This window comes from Grus americana, chromosome 6 (genome assembly GCF_028858705.1).
Source record: "Grus americana isolate bGruAme1 chromosome 6, bGruAme1.mat, whole genome shotgun sequence".
In the NCBI taxonomy this organism is placed as follows: domain Eukaryota; kingdom Metazoa; phylum Chordata; class Aves; order Gruiformes; family Gruidae; genus Grus; species Grus americana.
This window is the reverse complement of record NC_072857.1, coordinates 15,276,352-15,298,286: the sequence shown is the minus strand read 5'-3', so window position 1 is coordinate 15,298,286 and position 21,935 is coordinate 15,276,352. Positions and strand designations below refer to the sequence as shown.

The 21,935-nt window shown below is 41.3% G+C and overlaps 1 protein-coding gene across 7 annotated transcripts in view; it reads right to left on the bottom strand.

Annotated features, from left to right (window-relative positions):
• The window catches only part of CNTNAP5 (contactin associated protein family member 5), a 299,942-nt gene extending 278,209 nt beyond the window's left edge, over nt 1-21,733 (bottom strand). For 6 of the 7 annotated variants that reach the window (XR_008577724.1, XR_008577725.1, XR_008577726.1 and 3 more), the window contains exon 1: nt 21,394-21,733. Coding sequence is in view for 3 of the 7 variants with exons in the window: in XM_054830600.1 (XP_054686575.1) it covers nt 21,394-21,469 (76 nt within the window). In the remaining 4 variants the exon portion in view is untranslated. The remainder of the gene's footprint in view (nt 1-21,393) is intronic. The other variant, XM_054830603.1, reaches the window with a different exon arrangement.
• Nucleotides 21,734-21,935: the final 202 nt, after the last annotated feature.

Below are 21,935 nucleotides of genomic sequence, written 5' to 3'. Positions count from 1 at the left end.
AGATTGATTGAATAAATTCTTTGCCAAACACCGTAATCTCCGCGTTCTGGCTAACATGAGAGACTACGCAGAGCTAGAAGGTCTAACAGTTTCACTACTTTTAGATTTATGCTACCACAAAAACTGATGGAAAAAAAGCTCATTCGGCTTTCCCTGTCACCCATCCAAGCAGTCAAGGATATCTGATCAAGTGCTTAGACACGCTGCCCTCAAACAGTTAGCTCAATAAATTATTCATTCAGCACCATGCAGAGCAAATTATATTTTAGGTGGACAGCATTTTTGCTCGCAGTTCATTCACTTACAAGACAAGCAAGAGACTGAAGGGAAGGGAAGGGAAACTAATATAGAACTGTGTTTTTCTCAATTTAAAGCTTCTAAAGAAATTGCTTATGGAGCAAGTTGGGGCTGACAAACTGAGTGCTGCTCTGCTGGCGTCTGTTTAACCCTTGCCAAGAGCAGGTAACTTAAGATATGTTGAAGCCACTAACAGACTGATCGGAGATGCACATGTTTCTCAGAGAAAGCACGTGTTGAAGTAGCATTAATCAGACCATATAGCAAATGTGGTTTTACATAAAGAATTCTCTCATAGAGACATACTGCAGGATTGGAGTATGAGGTAGGAGAGAAACATAGCAAAGAGAGATTCTTATGTTGCTTTTTTTCCCCCCAACTATGCTCCATTCTTTGTTTCTGCCCTCTCTACTACCATTTCCAATAGAATTTAGACTGCTTCATCAACTTCCAGTGCCTATGATTTCCAACCTTCATTTTCCTTTTCTTCTGCTGATTCTTGAGATCAAATAGGACACTGAGAATCAGCACACTCGGTACAATTCTGTGAGCGGGTCCTCTGTGCAGGCACCAGAAAATAAACAAGTGTCAAGTGTTGATGTGTTAGTGTTTTGCATCTGCTGAGTTGATCTTGCCTGCACAGCACTCAGCCGAGCAGAGCGCATTCGGTTGTATTTGCATGTCTGACTTTTACCACTATTAAAGACTTCCTCTAACTTAAAATGCTTCACTGAAGAAAGCTGTAATGCTAAAACTGGTCAAAAGCCTTTCACAGAAATAGTCATTTTGACCAAATATTGTTTAGAAGGAAAAAAAAATAATTTGAACAACAAAATATTTTTAAAAACTGAGTGCTACATCTCCTCCCCAATGGAAATATCAAAACTGCCCACTGATTCAAAAGCTTCCTTTCCCGCTTGCCCCCTCTCCCCCGCCTTGTGGGGGAAAAGGAAGAGAAAGGAGGAAATAAGACATTGGGAGAGAACTGTAACTCATGTTCAGAGAACAAAGTATAATGGGGTATATTGGGTCCAGCTCATTTAGATGAGGCTGAACTGGATGCATAAATTAAACCACCTCAGTGTGAATATCTGCCCAAAATACATTTTTTTCCTTGTCATCAGGTGGGGAAGCTCATTACCCCTTTCCCCCAGCTTTTCTAGCCTGCCGTATGACCAGCGAGAGACCAATCCCAGCCCTGTTGGAGGATTTCTGCATGCTGGAAGGGAGAGCTGCGCTTCAGCTTTCCGATCCAGAAGCATTTCCCCACCTGGAGGCATGCCTCTCTTTTTTGGTGTCAGGAGGAGACAGGGAGGCTCTGCGTGGCAGAAAAGGCAGCTCCCCAAGTGGGAGAGGGCCAAGCACCAAAGATGAGACACACACAGGTACTGCCCACACCGCTTAGTTGGAAAAGGGGTGTAACTGGAGTTACACCTAAATTGGGCCAGGAGTGAGGGAGGAAGGACTGAGCAGTGACCCACTCTGTTCCATGCCAAAAAGTGCACATAAGTGGTACTAATTGGAGGGTTATGAGCTACCTTGAGACCCACTTAGCCCACAATTAATGATGATTCTATTCTCTCTCCCAAGGAAGGTGTTATAACTCTTCATTAATCTGACCAACAGCATGCTCTCTCCCTATTGATTTAGATAAAATTTGCGAGGCAAAATATGAGATTAACCTATGCATCATACTTGAGTAATTTTTCAATCTGTGAAGGGAATTTATCTCAGTTCACCACTGCAGAAGTCCAAGTAAACACATCTTCTATCCTGTAGTTTCCTTTCCTCTGGCTGCATATTTCTTTTGCCTAAGCTGTTCCTTTGCAGCAAGCCTAAATTGTTGCTCCAAAGTTTTAGGAGACCTGCCTTTAATAACTCCCACATTTATTCCTCACTTACTGTGCTGCCACCCCTTCATCAGATCAGCTTCTTTCATCATTGTTTCTGAGCTCATTATTCAACATTTAGCTGAACTGAACTGCATTTACCATTCATTAGGTATTTCTGAGCCAGAGGTGATCATATGATCCAATACTTCTTGGATTTCATTGTAGCTTGTTATGTGCTATGTTCCCATGGTTTAGTGGTATGTTTAAATTTGGCTTTGAATACCATCATTGGGAACAATTTGTATGAATAGAACAAATTGCAAGACATGAAAGATAATGTAGAGCAGCAATAAGAATCTCTATAGCATCACCTGATCAAGCCAGCATGCTAAAATGATGCTGACAAATCTCCAGTCACTTTGGTGATACAAGGCTGAATCCACTATCTGATAAAAAGGGTTTGAGTCCACTGCTATCAGCAGGCTAAATGGCAGAGACTCCTAACATGATGATATGCAGTGCAGAGACAGTAAAATAAATGTTAAAGAAGAGAGAAGGGAAAAAAAAATCTGCCTTATTTCCCCAAGTTTTTGAATGGTACATTTCCATTTGAATTGAAAATTTCATTTTTATGTTAAAAAATTGGAAACAGGTTTTGAAGTGAAAAAACAATGATCAAGTCTTTCCTTCCTGCTTCTCTATTTCTCTCCCTCCAAACGGAGGGACTCATTTTCTTTTTAAACTATTCCAGCTATGAGAAAAATTACAAAGATATGAAATGAAAAAAGGAAGGGAGGGAAAGCAAGGAAATAAAAGGGGTAGCAGAACCAGCCTAACTGTTTGGCTCTTTGAACTAATAATAAAACTAAATGAGAAGCCTCCTTTTTATTAACAAATCAAACTCATTTCTCAGTAACAAAACTTTTCATTCAAACTATCAAACCTTTGCATATAAAAATACTTTGAGACATGCTTAGCCTATTTCTCCAGTGCGATTCTGTACACTGCAAAAATAATTATTTCTCTGCAGCTTTTTCTCTGCATACCTCCCCTCTTTTAATGGCTTTTGGAGTCCACGTCCCCGTGAAAGGGTAAAAGGGGATTTAAACCTGTCTCCTCCTCCTTCGTATCTCGTTACCTCTGAGAGAGTTTGCAGCAGAAGTCACACAAATCCACATTTGTTTTCAAACAACATTTAACATGTAAACTTCATCCTTCTCCCCAGTTTTCTACCAGGATAAACATTGCTCTGAGACCCATTGTGCTGTGGGTATCTTCAGCTCCAGTTTTGAACTCTGAAACCAGGACCCATATCTGGGATAACATCTCCCAGACCTACAGCTCCGCACACTTTATATTGACCTTAGTTAACCTCCATCCCTCAATCTTCAAGGGATACTAAAGTCTTAGTTTGAGTTTCATACTGAAAACAGAGGTTAAATAGTACACAGGGAGAAAATACTCCAGGTTTCATATTGATTGCTTTCTATAATTCAGATGGCAAACAATTGAGCTGCTCTGTGATGCCCGTTTGGCCAGCTGACTTACTAGAGAAAAAGTTTTGGAAATCCTGCCACCATGCTTTTTTCCTCTTTCCAGAAATAGAGAAAAAAAAAAAAAAGCCGCCACCATCACTGAATAAATATCACATTTCTGTGTCATCCCTGGCATGGCCAATCTGCCAAGACACATGATATGGAACTGGCAATGAGAAGAGGCAAGTTCATAGTAGAAATGCTACCAAAAGGCATGTTTGAGAGAAGATAGGAAAGATTTATGGCAGTAACTTCAGAGAACAATTGAGAAGTATTTCCCAGTTCATCCTGTGCCAGTATTTTTTTTGATGACACATATGCACACAAGCCACTGGAGGAGACGCTATGATCAAAATCACACAAGTGGATTTGTCTTATCGGCAGATTGGAGCCTTGTGCAGCTCTCTGTAGAGAATGCAAGGTAATGAGATTAGGGATGAAAAATAAGATACTGTATAAACCCAGAAAAGCAAGCATGAGAGACACCCGAGGGTAGTTGTGGATCATTTCACTTAAGCCCTGTGTTTGCCAACAAGAATGAGCAAAGTAACCTGTGGGATATTTACAACCAATATATATGTGGATATAGCACAGGGAAGGGCTCTGGTGCGGCACCTCCAAAGTGCTGTTTCAGGGCTCTTGTTCTTTGACGTACAGTGTGTCAATGTGTTGGTGTAAGCACGTGTGTGCTTATGCAACTTCATGCAAATCTGCTCATCTCATATTGTATTTTCATTATTCTGCTGTAGTAACTACTTTCCCATCATGCAGGCTGAAAATTATATGGATTTTTGAACATGATGGTTCAAACATTTGTATCTGTTTATTTTCCTTAATAGTTAACCTTATTTGTATTCTAGGCAATCACATATTTGTAACCATGCTTCACTATCAGAAATCTGATGTATATGGTAATCTTTATAAATATGATACAATATGCTAAATATTTTCTTACAACAATTCCTCCTTAAAAACAAAACAACAAAAAAACCTAGCATATTTTATAAAAGCTAGTTACATTAAGGAGAACAAAAAACCCACATCCTCCTGCCTTGTGAAAATTTGAATCTTGAATGCTTGTTTGTTGTCATTCTATCCTCTTCCCACTGCACTCTAAAACAGAGCATAAATTGAAATAATAAAACAGTTTGCAAAATAATATTGGTTTTAATTCAGATCATTGGAAGATAAAAGGAACAATAAAAATACTAATTCAATAAACTGAGTATCTTTAATGTTATGTCAAAACATCCCTTGACAAGTCTTCTGTGGTTTGACTGCATCAGCATTTTTGAGGGGGGAAAACGCAATTAAGCACTACCAAGCCACTCACTCTACTTCTGAAAAGTATGCAGGAAGATTCCCGCAGAAGCTGGGGCACAGAACAAGTTGGTAATTTGTTCAAGCCCACACAAGAAATCTCTCTTTTCTTCTTAATGATGTCGTTGTCCAGCTGGCTTACTAGCTGCAGTAATTTAAAATCCTTATTACCGCATAAGACAACCATATAGTTTTCACAGAGAAGATAAGTCTGTAGACAGCATATTTATGCCTTAGATTTAACTGCAAAATCTTTTAAAACATTCTAATCCCATGAACTCAAAATTTAGTATCTCAATCTTTTTTTCCAGATGAGATGCTAAGTGCAACAAGTCCCACAGAAAGGCTCAGGCTCTGCTTCATAAACAGGCAGTAGGAGAGATGTAAAGAAACTCTCCAATCTCCAGGGAAGCACATTGTATTCTATTAGCTCTGTACAGGTTTTTAATGTTTTTTGAGCATGAACATCTGAAGGCTGCCACATTACATATATATATCTCTCTATATTTATTTGTAGGTACGTATTTGTATATAAACATATACATAACATATACATAAAGTGTAGATCATTAACTGTGTATGGTTTTTATACATATACACACTTATACCTTTGTGCAAATATAAAAGTATTAAAAGGAAATGGGAATTAACTTTGAATGCCAGGTTATACAAGATTTTGGACCTCATGGCTTGGAAGAGAGGACTTTCCAGAGCCAAATAAGCAATAGATATAGAGGAGAGGCACTAGATTCAGGCAGATAAAGCAGACTCTGCTGTCTCTCCAAGCTGCTCGTTCAGCCTGAACATAAGCAAACCTGATCTGCAGTTTCAGATAAAATTATGTATTTTCCTTCTTCTAACTGGCTGTGTCTCTTTGCTTGGAAGGTGATTGCGCTGGAAGGTGATGAAAAATCAGGAGTCTTACTGGTGTTTTTCATTATTAATATTATATCAAAAGACCTTCAGTTTCCCTTCTCTGCTTTATGTAGACTTTCACTATAAACCAACACTTCCCATCTTATCAACCACCTCTAATAGATACAGTCCTGCCTCTCTTCTGTCAGCATGACATGGAGCAGTTGAAAACTGTATTTAATCTTGAGGAAGAAGTAATAAGATTTGGACACAGGCTGGACTGCAGAAAGCCAGGGTAGCCTACGGTAGTAAGCCTGAAAGACAGAGGACAGTGATACTGCACTTAAAAGTGGTGAGAATTAGAGAGGTTGTGGGAGGAAAAGCAACTCACCATTTCGTTTCTTTGACTTTGAGACTCAGATTAGTCATTGAATCAGAGGAATGAACAGAATAAGCAAGAGGAAAAGAGAGAAAAAAGAAAAAAAGAAAAGAGGTCAGTACTTGCAGTGTGACTGAAGACAAGTTGAAAGCGAGTCAGAGAACCAACTAAACGGTGGGAACAGAAATCAGAGCACATAGCCTGCACGAAGGTCCTTCGGGATGTAATCTTTCCTTTTACTAAAGTAGCAGCAAGCTCTTGAGCAGAGGGCTCAGAAGGTGTGAGGGTAACTAATGATGTCCCTTTCTAGGCAACTTCTTTGATATTTTTAAAATGGGACATAATCAGTACCAAGAGTCTTCTCCTCACACCACAGAAAAAATTCTATGCATGAATTGTATAGTGAAACAAGGAGAGTTTAATCATAGCAGATTCCTTTAGCTCATCAGTATCTTTTTCTTGGTATTGCAGAGCATCAGGGGCTCACTAGCCATCATTAAATGAGAAATGACAGAAAGTCAGAAATTAGAGAAATTTTTGGAAAGAATTGCATGCAAGAGTCAAATTCCTAATGACTCATCTTCAAAAAAAATTATATATGTCTGATTAAACAGAATATTGAAGCTACTCAATCTTAGAAAATTATTCCCTCCCCAAACAAGTATAATGAAGGCAATAATAAAATATAAAATGGAAATGAATGGATTTCATCAGGGAACTGTTTGTTTCCACCACCTCATTTTTTGTTTTATTTTAGTAATTGTAAAGAAATGTGTTTCTATAAAAGCAACAACATCTAAAATATTATCCTGCTCTGTACAAAGAACTGAAGGTATGCACACCTACAACTTTTCTGTTAAAATGTCATATATAGGTAAATGCACACACAGAAGTCAGTACAAAGATCTGGACATGCCTGTTCAAGATCAAATTTCAAGTGTTCCTTTTACAATAGGGAACTGTGAACTGAATAGTCACCAGAATTCAGGAGCAGCATATTTTGAGAATTTGATGTCTCATCATCTTGGCTGAGCATTCTTTATTTGATTTCAAGGTGGAGGAACTAATATTTAGATGATAGAAATAAAAAAAAAAAAAGGTTGAATTCCCCTAAAAGAAGAAGAGGGAGAATTTATTTTTATCAGCTCTACATGCTTTTCAATATTTAGAATCTATTGGGAGGTATAAATACTTTTCTTCCCATTGAACCATTCTGGCTTCTGATACTGTTTTACTGGAATGTTTGACTTCAGTGAGCATACACAGTACTCATTTGAGTTTACCATTGCTTAAGTGTGCTATCACTTTTCTGAATGATATGCTAAGAATTAAATCCTCTGGACTCAACTGAAACATGTTTATACAGTAAAGCCTAACATCGATAGTCCTAATGAGATTCTGTAGCCATTTGCTTTTCAAACTACAAAGGCAGGTATTTAAATGTTAAATAAACAGAGCATCAGGCACAGAAACATAATGTGACCTGAAAAATGAAGATAATTTCCCCAAAAATTCTTAGAATCAGCACTAGAAGCGCTTTCTCATGTGTTCTTTCATCAAAGCTGACCAACAACCTTAGAAAACTGTTCAGCCATTTCTAGAAGACGTGCATCTGAGAAAAATCCTTTACTGACCTGTAAAATACCAGTGCTCTTCTGTATTCAGAAAGGTCTTTTCTATTACCTTCCTTATTTGACAGACACTTGATTCTACCAGCATTTCAATATGTGAGGGACTCAGCTTTTACTCTAGCTGAAATGATACCACCACACCTAAGTAGCTTGATGTTGCAGCCTGCCAGATCTCAGGTCTTTGACAAGTTGGTGCAATTGAAATTGCTCTACCCAGAAAAAAGAAATAAAGGACAAAGCTGGGGAAGAGCAGCAGGGAAGAGCAGCCATTGCACCTCAACCTGTTCCATCAGCAGCCACCACTTTTCCAAGGCTCTGGCAGAGAGAAAATAGACATGACTTATTATTCCAAATTCCCCTTGAATCTCTTTTTAATTAAACCTTTCCTTTCCCCCAGGGAAGCTTAATCAAAAAACCAACCCATCAAATTACTGAAAACATAGGCAGATTCGCTTGAAGCCTTGTTCATTTGCATAGCTGATGACTGTTTCACTTTATTTTGATCTTCTTGGTCACTTCAGTGAATGAAGTGAAGCTATGTATTATGTGCTGTTCATTCATAATATTCACACTAAGTATGAGCATAAGATTTATTTGCTAGTACATGTAAGAATATTACAGGAAGCAGTTTGTAATCACTCTGACAGAACTATCATGGAGTGGGATAATCATATGGTTGCATTTGGCTTTATACATACTAGTACTAGCCCAAGACTTTCTCTTTGGTACTCTGCTTCCTACAAGAATAGCCTCAGTGAAATAAATGGACTTATTGATTAATGTAGTGCTTTGGAGTATCATGAAGGACTCCCACCTTCTTTCATACATTCATGATCAAAAGCAGGTTATGGACATGTGAAGGAGGAGGGGGTTTCCATCACCAGTATTTTCCAGTTGAAGAAAATCTACACATATATGTAGATTGTGGATATCGAAAAACTAAACTTTGCTACATTCAATACCATGTTAGTGAGTTTCCTATGTCTTAGTTAAGGGCTGTTCCAAAAACCTCTTCATTCCTAGAGGGTCGAAGGATTGGTTTACTAGTCCCCGACTAGAACAGTCTGGCTGGTCTCATCAAACTAGCTATTTCTTCAAGACAACAAAACTACCACCACTGACAAATACGCTGAAGAAGCAGAAGATGCATTTGCATACGTGTTTAGTCTTCAGAGCAGACTTCACTGTTATCACCACTGGCATGAAGAGATGCTCCCACTAGGATGAAGACCTTGTGCTTCACACTTACTAACACAGAAAACCCATTCCTATCCTGAAGGAGTCTCAATAAATTACCCTTCTCTGTGCAGCTTGTGGAAGAGAAGAACAGGCATTTCCAGCTGTGAACTGTTTTTCTCCCTGCCTGAACACTGAATTAAGTGCCTGTCTTGGAATTCACAAAGCTTAGCTTGAACATGACTTTATAGATTTCGTCTAAGCTAAGATTATAGTTGTCCTTAATGTAAGAAATAAAAAGGAATAATCCTTCTCTTGTGCAGTTTTTCTTGCTATCTCAGGACAGTACTTTTATGGTCATATTTAACTGGTTATTATTCTTTAACAACATGAATGCACCATTTCCATCACACAATTTTAGTTTAACACCAGTGCAGGCAACTTGGTGCAAACTTAAATGCTCTTGTGAGGAAATGCAAGTTAGCTCTACCCACATGCCATATAGAAATTACTGGAAGGGCATAGTAGTCAAAAAAAAAAAAGTTTTGTTTTTCTGGCTCACAGCCAACCAGCCCATAGCTCTCACATTGAAGACTGCATAATTGTAGATTTATACAAAAATCATAAAAGTTGCTGCATACAGACCCCTATGGAAGTCACTAGGGAGAGCCGGCGCAATCACGATGGTTTAGAGACTCCATTATTTGTTGATGCAGCCAGTACTTTTAAAAGAAATGTGCTAACAGCATTATTGCTTATATTAAGTTACTGCCTAGCATAAGGGCCTCTTCCTGTAACCCCTGTTGTTAGGTCTAAGTCTGTATACACTGGCAGAGATGAACATTTAGCCCTAATGAGACAAACCAGGTAAACTTAAGCTCGAAGCAATTAAACACATCATCTAATGATGCCCAGGAAAACTTTCAAAAAAGTCAAGCATCAAACCTAGGCCTTTCAAATTTGAAGACGGTGCCTCTTCCCTAACGCCCACACTTTCATCCTAACACTTAGGGGTTTTATGTTAATTTTCATATGCTACATTTTTCAGTGCAGCAGAAAAACAGATAATTGCACTTGTAATTGTGGTGTTCCCTTGTAAAGTCTGTCAGGTGTTAGAATACTGACCCCAGTGCCTGTGCTAATTAGATGAAGTTGCAAAAAACAGGCACTATAAATCAGATGCTACTAAGGGGGGGGGGGGGGGGGTTGGAGAGAGTAGGAGGAAAATCTGTTCTGTTATAGCTCTGACTCACTGTCTGCTTGTAACCAGAGTAAGGCTGTCAAATCAGAACTTCCTTATTTAATTCACACAAGTCATTGATGTCCAGACCCAATGACAGAATTGGTGGGGTTTGGATCAAGCCTGTCAGACCAAGTGAAATAACATGTATTTGCTGTGAAATGGGATGAGTCATGGAGATTGATACCTCCTTCCATAAGCTAAAGTGGAAAATGACTTATGATTTAGTGAGCAGATCTTTTTCCTATCTATTTTGCTGAGGTCTCAAGAAAGTAGGCCACCTCTTTCATATTGGTTGACCTTGCCCAACAAAGCCAACCACAGCTCCTGAACAAAAGTACAGATGAATAGCACATCTCCATTGCTTGTCTGAAAAACAGTTTGGGCTTTTGCAAACACTCACTGATGAATGTGGGTGTGTAAAGGAGACTGCCATCCAAACTCATAATGATGCAGTTAAATGACTACTTCGACTCATGCGCAGCCTCTCTGGAGAAGGCCCGAGGGAACAGTACCAGCTACCAGATGCAGACTTCAAAAAGAGAAGAGTTTATAATTTGCAAACAAATCTGATGTTGTAGTTAAAGTGGCTAATGTTAGTCATTTTAGGGAAATGTGGAACTCAAGAATGACTGGCAATACTAGTTTTCAGCCCGATTCAGTTCATCCTTTCCTCCCCATAATACCTGGTTCCAGCCTATATGCTTCACACGAATGGCAGAGCCAAACTCTTAAATTCTTTGGTGGATTTCCTAGCCAGTAGCTCTCCACCAGGAAACTGGGCCAGAAAACAAAGGGAATGACTCAGTGCATTTCTTCAGAGCACGGAGATAGGGATGGGAAAAAAAGTGGGACTTCATTTTTTTTCAAGCCTCACGTACGTAGTATTACTAACAAAAAGCTAGCTATACATTTTCCAAGCTGGAACAAGCTTTCATCTGTCCGCCCAGGAGCACCAGCAATGTGAACTCATACCTGACTGGAAGACAACCAGGAATACCCTTGGACTATCATCTTTTCAGAGCATTTTAAATGTTTTCTGTTATGCTTGTAAAAAAATTATTATCACGATGTAATCCTATGCGTTATAGTGGCTAGTATTTACCTTAACTCAACAGAGCAGAAGGACCCAGGAAACAGAACAACTCTTGGTAAAAAATGTGAAGAAGAATGCAAAAGGGTGTGCAACTTTAACTTATATTGTCAATAAGTTGGATATGAGGTTGGCACAGAATATGACAAAAGAGCAGGCCAATGCACTCTCATATGATGTACTCAAAAAGAGAAGCAACCATCAGGAAAATGAATAGTTCTTCATTCTGACAAGTACAAACACATCTTGTATTGCATACATTGTCAGACAGGTTTTAAGGAAAATAAACTTCACAGGAGAACAATAACAAGGATTTACACACTGGATGAACTGACTTCTGAGGAAAAGATGATCTGAAATTCAAGTACAAGTCATTCCCTTCATTTTCAGGAAGTTTAGACAAGGTCCTAGATGAACTGAGTCCGCACAAGAATTCAGTGAATAACTGTCCAAGAATAATGAGAATTAATATTACATATAAGATGAGCTCTGCACTTAAGAAGCAGAGCTGGGAAAAGGGAATTTGATAATCTATAAATATTTGAATGCTGCGAGCTACATCTGATTGAAATTCATCAAATTTTCATTTTCTTTTCCAAACAAACAGTCTCTGTGAAAAATGTCATAGCTGTTTAATCTTGCTAGGGGTTGCTGAAGGAGGTTGTTCCTCTAAAATTAAAATGCAAACTATTTCAATACAAAATTAAAAAATAATAAAACAACACAAACCAACCCCTCTGAATTTTTGGGGGCAGGTAGGAAGAAATCCAATGGCACTGTTCTCTGTGTAAGGTTTCTCTTCTCCCGTCTCTCTGCTGCTCTGTTTAGTGTCCACGTAAGCAGTTGCACCAAGGGTAGGGCAGCCTATGGGTAAAGTGCCCACCTAGAATCCAATATATCCAAGATCACATTCTATTTTTTCAGAGACTTCCTAGGTAGCTTTAGACAAAACACTTTAGCTCCTCTGAAGCACCAGTCTCTGTAAGCGTGCCGATGCTCCCCCTCCTGCTGACATGACTGTCCAGGAGCAGATGGGCAGATGCCCACCAGGATTACTGAGTATGCAGCATCCTGCGTGTTCCAGAGCATGCGCTTTGGCTCGGAGAGGTTCACCGTGGGCATCTTCACAGACATGTAGAGGCCATGGAAAGACCATGACCCTTACAGCTACTAAAAAGCCACTATTATTACTCATAGAGGGAGTTTCCCCAGGATTATTTAGAATAGCAGGTACACTACAAGTGCTCCAAGGCCAGCTTTAGAGGACCACATCCTGTGAACAGAAGCTCCCTCTCCATTTTGCTTGCTATTTCTGTTGGGTTTAGCTTACTCTCTGCACTGTGGAGAATAGGTGCTCCTTAGCTCATTATCCTGCGGGGCAAGCATTTCTCATAATCTATTAAATATTTAGACCTTCATATAGCAAGTAATGCTGCTAACTTGTTTGACTTAAATTATACCCCACTGGCAAATCAAATTAGAGAAGATTTGAGTAAATCTACCTTTTAAAACAAAAGCTGATTTTCTCCATGTTCAGCCATTTGTGGGATTAACTTTTTTAATGGGTTCTTATGTGCACAGTGTTTTTGTTTTCATGGCTACTAGAAGAGGATGAATTATTCATCAGGGGGAAAAAAATCTACAACATGCATTTTCATAGCATATTTAGTCCCTTTTGTCCTATTCATAAATCAATCCTGATTACTACAAATGAATGTATTACTCCTAACGGTTCACTGATGACTCGCTTGGCCCATTAATTCAGACCTCCTCATTGAGTGCGTTAGGAAGCTGCCACTAGTAATGGGAAATGGGGAGATCTTTTGTGACCTCCCCTCTTTCCCTACAAAGAACAGACTCCATCTCCTCCTCCTTTCTTTATGTATAATTTTATAGACACACCAGATATTCTCCACCAAAAAAGGTAATTTCCCCTCCTGCTCCAGTGATAAATTTGCATGGAAAAAGGAAGAAAATGGCTTTATTAATGCTCAGTAGGTGCCTTTCATGACCTAGAAGGAGGAATGGCTCACAGTATCTACAGCAGAAGTGGGGACAATTTAGGCCTAAACATAGAGAGACATCACTGAACTAATATGAGAATGACTACAGCTATGTCACTGGTGACATAGATCAGAAGGTATTTGTGTCTGTTCCTGGACTGCTGACAAGCTGTCATCAGTGAAGAACCATTGTCATCGAGGAACAATGCCTCACCATTTAGAGCAGAAGTAAATGGAACTTGCCAATTCTTATCCAGGCAGTACAGCATTTATCAACTCCTTATTGCCCAGCTGGGAACAAAGAGAGGATTCTATCCATTTGAAAATTATTATTATTTACTACTATATTGGCAACACAGGGCACTGAATAGTTTTAGAAGAAAAATTTATGCTCCAGAATTCCTAAGGGCCAACACTCAATCCTTCTCAATACACACAGTAAAACAAAGAATGAAAAACACATTTATTTCCTTTCTAGTCCAATTCCTACTGTGCCACAATGGTTAGTATTGAAAACCATTCTGTTTCATGCGTTGGAGCTCTATGCTAAACTCTAATTACCAATGTCAAAAGGGAAGCGTTCCCCAGAATGATACCATAGTTATTCTTTACAGTTTCCACTGCTGTGGGTGTTGCTGAATATCTTTTAAGTATTTCTGGGTACCAGGCTGAAAGGAGTGCAGTGTCCCACGGCAACTCTATGCTCTTTTATCCCATAAAGATCACACAGATCCCAGGCAATTAACAGTTTGGGAAGGAGTGCATTAACACCAGCTACTAAAAACCCTTTATAGTCTAGAATGGCATTGAATGAGCAAATTACAAAGCTAGCTTTTCCTTGTTATTGCTCTTATGAATCCATATAACAGTGATGCTCATTAAGAATACCCATTAACCTTAAATTCAGAGTTGTGTTGTCCAGCATGGAAACAGTGTTGGCATGTTACCGGTGTAACGTGTCTGATGTTGACCATGACAGCAAACCTCCAGCACCTACATCCAACTCATCAATAAGCCAGCCTCTATGGTCAGGAATCTGGACTTCCACAGCCCAATACAAGCACGCTAACATAATCCTGGAGCTGAAACAACCTCCAGATCTTCAATCACAGTGATGTTGATGAATGTTACTTTACATCTGTTATTTAATGTAACTTAAGTAATCACCATTCATGACAAAACAGAATTGTTGAGCTGCTGTTATCCAAAGCCAGTTTCAATTAGATTCAAACTGAGGGAAAAATCTACTAGTTCATTTAAAAACCCATTTGCAGCCTGGTTCACTAGAAACTTCCTCCAACCCACAGCACACCTCCACATGGGGGTCTGATTCCAAGCCTGACTCCTTTCTCTGATTTGGCACGTTCGTAGGATGAGGACAAGAGTTACACTGATATGCTGCCACTGATAAAGGAGACTAAGGCCCTAGTGCCACTTTTGCCATGTGAATCTTTTCTTGACATTTCTTTCTAATGTTAAAGCCTTGTTCTCAGCCAGAAAAGAGTCTCCAAATACATATACAGTGCCTGAAAAAGAGTAGGAAAAGCATCTCACGGATGTCCATGAACTCATCGCATCCTGTTGCCCTGGTATTTGGGGTTATTCAATGCCTATGCAGGTTGAAACCTCTGGGGTTGCACTACAGACAGAGGTTGAGCACTGGTGAGGTCTTTATTATGGTAGAGAAACACTGGATAAAATAAAAGCTACTACTACCTAGAAGGCCACTTTGTCTCTCTGAGCTCTGTATCTTATTTTCAGTTAAAGTACTACAGTTGTATGTTCAGAAAACCAACTCTGCACGCTTTTAATTCACAGGGTACAAAATACAATAATAATTGAACCAAACAGTACTATGATACCTGTTTAGTCTTGTAAATAGGCAGGTTCACAGAGACTTCTACTGCTTTATTCAGAACCTGTGTTGATAATCTCTGAGCACAAACTTCTGTAGGAAATGGATCAAGTTATCTGAGTTCCAGCATATGTTTGTAAGAACGTAGAGAAAGAGCTAGTATCATGCAGAGGCAAAACACAGCCAGAAAAATGGGGTTTCCTCTCCTGGAATACAGATCAGGCAAGATCCTTCATGACATTTACAAATGGCTTCATGCTCTCTATTTTACTAAGTTACTTTCCTTTATTTTTGGAACAAATACCAGCTAAAATCGGAAATATTTCCTGCATATCTATTTAGAAGGGCAGCTAGATCACCACACTATGAACTACCAATTTTTTTTAAAACTGCCTAACAGAGTAGAAAATTAAAAATAAATAAATCAATGTTTTGGCATCCTTTTTTTCCCTCTAGATTCTATATTGCATTGTTTTCATCATTTAAAACATCATCAGTTGCACTGATACAGTGAACAGATGGCATTATCAGCCCACAAGAATCTGCACAGGGCAATTAGAAAATTCAGAGACAAGTTTAATACAAGGAAATTCATTATCAATGATATCAGTCCAGCACCGTGTACAAAAAATTTCTTGTTTTCCTCTGACTCTACAGAGACATGCTAATAGGTCTACTGATGCTTCCCACTTTACCAAGTGATGCATTCAAAGCCTCCAAGAATTGCCTGTAATTTTAAACCTTTATTACATCAGGATTACACTATTCTCTTCCTTCCCCTCTTCATTGGTTTGAGTAGAGGGAGTTTTGTTAAGACTGAAAAAAAAAAAACCAGTCTGTGTCTCTTAAAGACACTTTACTGACAGCAGAAAAAAGTTCATGCAGATATACCTGTGCTTTTCTCTTTTGCACCCTTCTTTCTGCGCAGATCCAAAAGAGATGTGCCCAGCGAGAACTGCATCCTACAGATATGATGCAAATGTGGCCCTTGTATCAGTAAGACAGCAGCAGTCTGAAAAAGTGAATGCTACAGGACCAGAATATCTTTCCCCCAGTTGTGGGGGTAGAAAAACCCAGCAGAGCCCTTTATTTTAGAAAAGAAAGGGCAGCAGGTTACCCGGTGCCCTGTAAAGCCAGCTCACTCCCTTGAACACCCGGTAGGACTCAGGAGGCTGGTATAGAGAGCCTCTGTCATGTGTGATGCTGGCAGATATACCTGCAGTTCTGCATTTCTCCCATTCTCATCTTTCCCAGAGCAGGGTGGGGGGAAGGTTTGCCGAGTGAGCTGAAACCTGTCACATCTATAGAAAATGCATTTTGGGGGCTAAAAATAAATAAATGCCATCCCACACTCCCACTGCCTTCGGATTCTTATTCATTTCAGTATTCAGCTATCCGAACATCACTTGCTTCAAATAGCAGCAGAGAAAGGGAGGGAGGGGGAAGAGGAAATGGGGAGTAATCCATGGATTTAGAAATGATTATATATAGCAGGGCAAATATGATCTAACATATGAGCACGGGACATGATTGCACCATATGGGATCAACTCAATTAACCCTAAAGGACTTATTTTAGATACTTAAACGTACAATCAACATGAGAATCTATCTCCAGGCTTGCTTATGATACATGCTGCCTCAGTTTCCCACTGGTAAAAGAGCGATTATGGTGATTAAAAAACATTCACCAGTCCTACACTCACTGGGGTGCTGGCAGAAGCCTGTACTTGCCATGTGCTGGGAGAGCTTCACAAGTGTGTTGTTCTACCCAGAATCACCATATTTTCCACTTGAAGTCTATACTTTGTACAAATGTACCAAGCACATTTGAAAACAATTTGTTCTTGCTGTTAATTTATATGAAAAATCCTGCTGCATTTGCATGACATTAAGAGCAAAAAAGAAAAAAGATTGTCCAAGCAGACAATGTATTTGATACTGTGATGATGATAATAACCCTGGATAGATTCCTGTGGGCTGGCAATGCCATCTGCCTAGTGAATGCAGAATCCAAAGACCATTGTAGTCCATGGAAAGATCATCTTTAAGACTGATTTTAAGCCAAGGAGTGCTAGCCGAGTCAAACTGATTGAATGCTAGATAACGGCAGATGTGCAAGTGAGGCACTGATCAGCAGTGGGTCCCTTGGACTTTGGCATGGCAGGAATCTCATTCACAGCCTTTCTCTCAGGAGATCTCATTATTCTGTACCATTTCTTCATTGTTGCATCTAAAGGCATGAAGACATTTGTATATGTTTTTCTCCCTGTATGGAAGTAAAAGGAGGAAAGCATGCCTGAATACTAGGCTCTTGTAAAGAATATCTAAGTACTGGAGCCAGAGAAAAAGATGTGTGTCTGATCCACTTTACTCAGCCTGCAAGCAAATGAGCTGCAGACTGAGATCAGATGATCAATATTCTACCTATTTCAGCAGATCTTTTCAAAACTTAGCATTTTTGACCACACGGGTAGAAAGGTCACTCTTTAACAGACCTCTTGCCTTTACCACTGTTGACCCACACAGGTCTCATTCATGCTGTTACAAGTCCCAACTACACCTACTGGTACTTGATGACCTCAAGTATCCAGAGACAAATTTTGTCCTGTAAGTTTTCACTTACACTTGTCTGACTCCTGCACAGTTACCATAAATTTAGATCACTACAAAGGAGGACTGATATCACAGTCAGCACTTTTGTTGTCTAAATAAATAGTTATCCAAGAAAATGTATATTTTCTTCAAATCCAAAATGATAATTTTTTTCTCTTTCAAAATAAGCAGAATTACAGACAGATACTACCTACCTTTTAACTGAATAGAGTTATTAAAGATGGTCTCCTATAAGGCCACTTCTAAATCCACTTCAGAGTAGTGGACTATACATTGACCACATATTTCAATAAGAAGTTCAATAGGAGATCTGATTCTACTACACACTGAATTTCTGCAGCTTCGACTAACAGTCATGACAAGGTTTGAAAGTCTTATGATCAGGTAGTAAGTACTAGTGAACTGGGATAATAAATGCTAGTGATTTTGTGGAAAGAAGAGGCTGTGTTCAGAAACAGAAACATAATCATTTCTGAGAATAACTTTTGCAACAGGAATTAGAAGGTGCCACTTCTCCAGGAGGTGTTTTAATCTGCTACATCTTTCTGGCCATGTGAGAAAAGTCAGTCAAGAAAGATATAAATAAGAAGGGGACCATAATGTGTAAAAAAACAATGGAAAAAATTTCTAAAATGTACGACACAAAGGTGGAGGATCACTAACCAGGAATGCTCCTGCAATTCTTTGCTGCAGACTAGTCCTGAACTCCTCTGTCAAAGTCGTGGGGGAAAACATAAGTTCGTTCCTCTCTTCATATTTTCACTATTTCCCCCTCCCTCCAACTTTAAAAAGGAAAAAGAAAAACAAAGAACAAAATTTGTGCTCAACAACTGGAAATCTAGACTTATCAAAGCTACTAATGCTTCCAGACCAAAAAGTAGGCTGCTAAAGGGCAACTAATTTGTTATATAATGGGCAAGGCTTTGTGTCTCCTTGTCTACCTGATGAATGTAGAAGTTTCAGTTTCCCCAGATACCCTACGCAACCAATTTCCAATGTTACATACATGGCCATTTATTCATTTTCTAGTAATTAGTATCCTGAGGAGAAATCCTATTGCCAGTCTAGTTACCTAATGTAGTAAATTATTGCAAAAAGCAAAGTGGGAGGAATTTCTTATGTTTTATTAGCACTTGGCAATTTCGATCTTTCTAATGATGTCTACTGACCCCTAGCCTGTAGCTGTGTTTCAAAGCAGTTTCTTTAGCAATTCTTTGTTTAATTAAAAACTATTACCAAAGAGGAAATTGGAACCAAATATCTCAGTGGTGGGGAAGATTTTGACTTACTCAGGATTTTTACTTTACAGAAACTAAATAAATGAGAGGAGAATAATTTTTAATATTTTCCTAATTTAGAAGCAAGGAAAAATCCCAAATTAGATTAATGCCATGTTAGATACTAGGAAGAAAATTAAATAAATTGCATTCTTCCTCCCAGAAGCATACTCCTTTTCACTGTAAATGCTGTCCCCAGTTCTGTTCTCGTTTGCAAAACCTGTCAGAAATGAGCCTGTTGAAGCCGTTGTAACTATACTAGTGTAGGCATCTGAATGCCATTCCTTTGGCCAAATGGTTCAAACCGAGGAAGGGTCAGAAACAAGGCTTTTCCAGTTGCACTTTAGCTTTCAAATAGAAGGACCTCAGCTCCTGACAGTGGCCTGCGCCAAAGGTTCCCATTTGCAGAATTTGGTAACTTCCCCTTTTGGAAAGTTTACCGGGTACCTGGGAGCTCAGTAATCCTTGAAAGCAACAGCACTTTTATGTAGCTGTATACTTCAGGATACTACTTATAGGCACATAACATTCAATATTTTTGCCCATATATAAGCTTTCTTAGCACAAAACTGAAGAACGGAGCAGTTTCCCTGAGCTCCAACACAGAGAGATTATTTATTTAAGAAGGTGATGAATTTTCATACTGGATGCAATTATTGAGGTCCATGCGCTCACAGAGATACCTCCACACGTGAATCTAACGAGGTTTCTAGGGAACTTGTAGCTATTGCAGATTCACAGGCTCCTTCACTGAGCTCCTGGGAAAGCACTTACAGCTGATTTCATGCTAATTCATTGCTCAATGAATAAGTAAAATCTGTACAGTATAATAAAACCATTGATCATTATGCTTTAAAAAGATTGACTCCTAAATATTTAGGAAGCAGTGTGTATTCAATGGAAATGTTTATTGGCACTGGGAAATTAAACTGTCACCCGTGAAATAGTAAAACTCATTAATGCAGAGTTTCTTTTTAAGTGTTAGGAATTAACTTTATGACTGCATCAGTAATGGCAAGCCTCAGCCTTAAATCGCCTGCCATTTAGTATTCGTGAACGTTATTAAAACATATTAACCGTAATTTAATTGCCTGAAAATTAAAAAATAAAGAAAAAAGAAAAGGAAAAGCGTTCGCCGCCGGCAGCCCGTTAGGAAGCACTCACCCAGCGGGAAGGGGGGAGCCGCGCTGGCCGCGCACCGCACCCCGGGCCGGGCCGGGCAGGGCCGGGGCAGCCGCCCCGCGCCGCCGGCGGGGCAACAGCGCCCTCTAGCGTCCGCCGCGCCCCGGCGGGGCCCCCGCCCGCCCCAGCTCCGCCCGACGGGCCGCGTCCGCGGGGGAGGCCGCGCACCGCGGGGGCCCGCTCCGCTCCATGCGGCACCGGCCGCCCCCTCCCCTCCCCGCGCTTTCGCAGCGGGGCAGGTCACGGAGCATCTCCTTCGCCCTCCGGCTCGAGGACACACCGGCGCCGAAGGTGTCGTGTGTCCGTTCCCCCCCCCCCCCCCGCCGCCGCACCGCGCTCGCCGATGCGCCCGTAGAGCCGGCGCCCGCCTGCCACGGCACTGCAAAGCCCAGCGGCGAGGGAGGCTCCTGCCTGCGGGGACAGACGCTGCTGGCACCGCCCTTAGGGCCAGCAGCAATACACGGGAAACTTACGAGGGGATCTCCCGAGGAAGAGGCAGCGAACGGCTATTTCCCACGCGGGATACTGCGGAGGGAGCGGGGATGGCGAGCACGCCCCGGGACCCAGCCGCGCCCGTGGGAACCGACGGCACCCGTCGAGTCGGGCCGGAGGAAGATTCCCCGGTTCTACCGGCGCTGCTCCGCCAGGCTGGAGCTAGGCTGCACCCGCAAAATCCCGGCACCCCCGACCCATGCAGGAGGGGCCGACGCCTTCCAGCCTGGCAGGCGGAGGCGCACAGCTCCGGCCCCGTCCCAGCCGGCGGCGAGCAGCTGAGGCAGGGCGAGCAGCAGCGACCCTGGCCGCAAATGCGGCCAGCGAAGGACAGAAAACCGTGAGCGGAAAACCAGAGAGCGGCTCGTTGCAGGCTCTAGCGGCTCCCCTTCACTTCCACATCCACACCGACAGGACGGTGGCGAGCAGTCTCTCCATCTGGTCACAACTTTGCATTTCTAAGCTCCATTAGCACACAGGAGCCGGGCTAACTTTCTCAGAGGTCATGTTGCCGTAACCCTCTTTTCAGGGAGTTTTTTTCCCATCTCTTCCTACCTCCCCCACCGCCCTCGCCCCAACCCCAGGCAACTCCTTGAGCTCCCGCTACTCACAGTTTATTGCGGTTAATCCCACGTGCCAAAAACTGAAGAGCAGCAGAGTGAAGCCCCCGAGGGCTCGGGAATCCATGTTCAGCCCCGGAGGGGGAAGCCAGCCGCTCGCCTGTCTCCCCCGGTCCCGGTCTCTGAGCGCCTCTCAGTCTCTGTGCGCTCCCTCTTCCTCCACTCATTTACTCCATCCAGCAACCAGGTACTCCGGGTGACGGGGGAGCCGGAGCCGGGGGCGGCCGAGGGACCCTCCTCCGCGGCCCTCGGAGAAGCCGCTCCAAACGCCGGCGGCAGCGCCCGAGCCGAGCCCGCTCTCCCGGCTGCTGCCGTGGATATTCACCTTGCGAGCTGCGGCTGGGAAGCAGCAGCCGGGCGCTGGGCACCTCCTTATAGGCGAGAGCCGAGCTGCACTCCACCTCCTCCCAGCCCCCTGGAAGTCACTCCTCCTCGCCTTCCAGGGAGGATCCTTATTGCAATCTTCACGCGTTGTTGATAAGCATCAGAGTCACGGAGTAGATCAGTTGCCTGGAGGAAAAAAAAAAATCTTC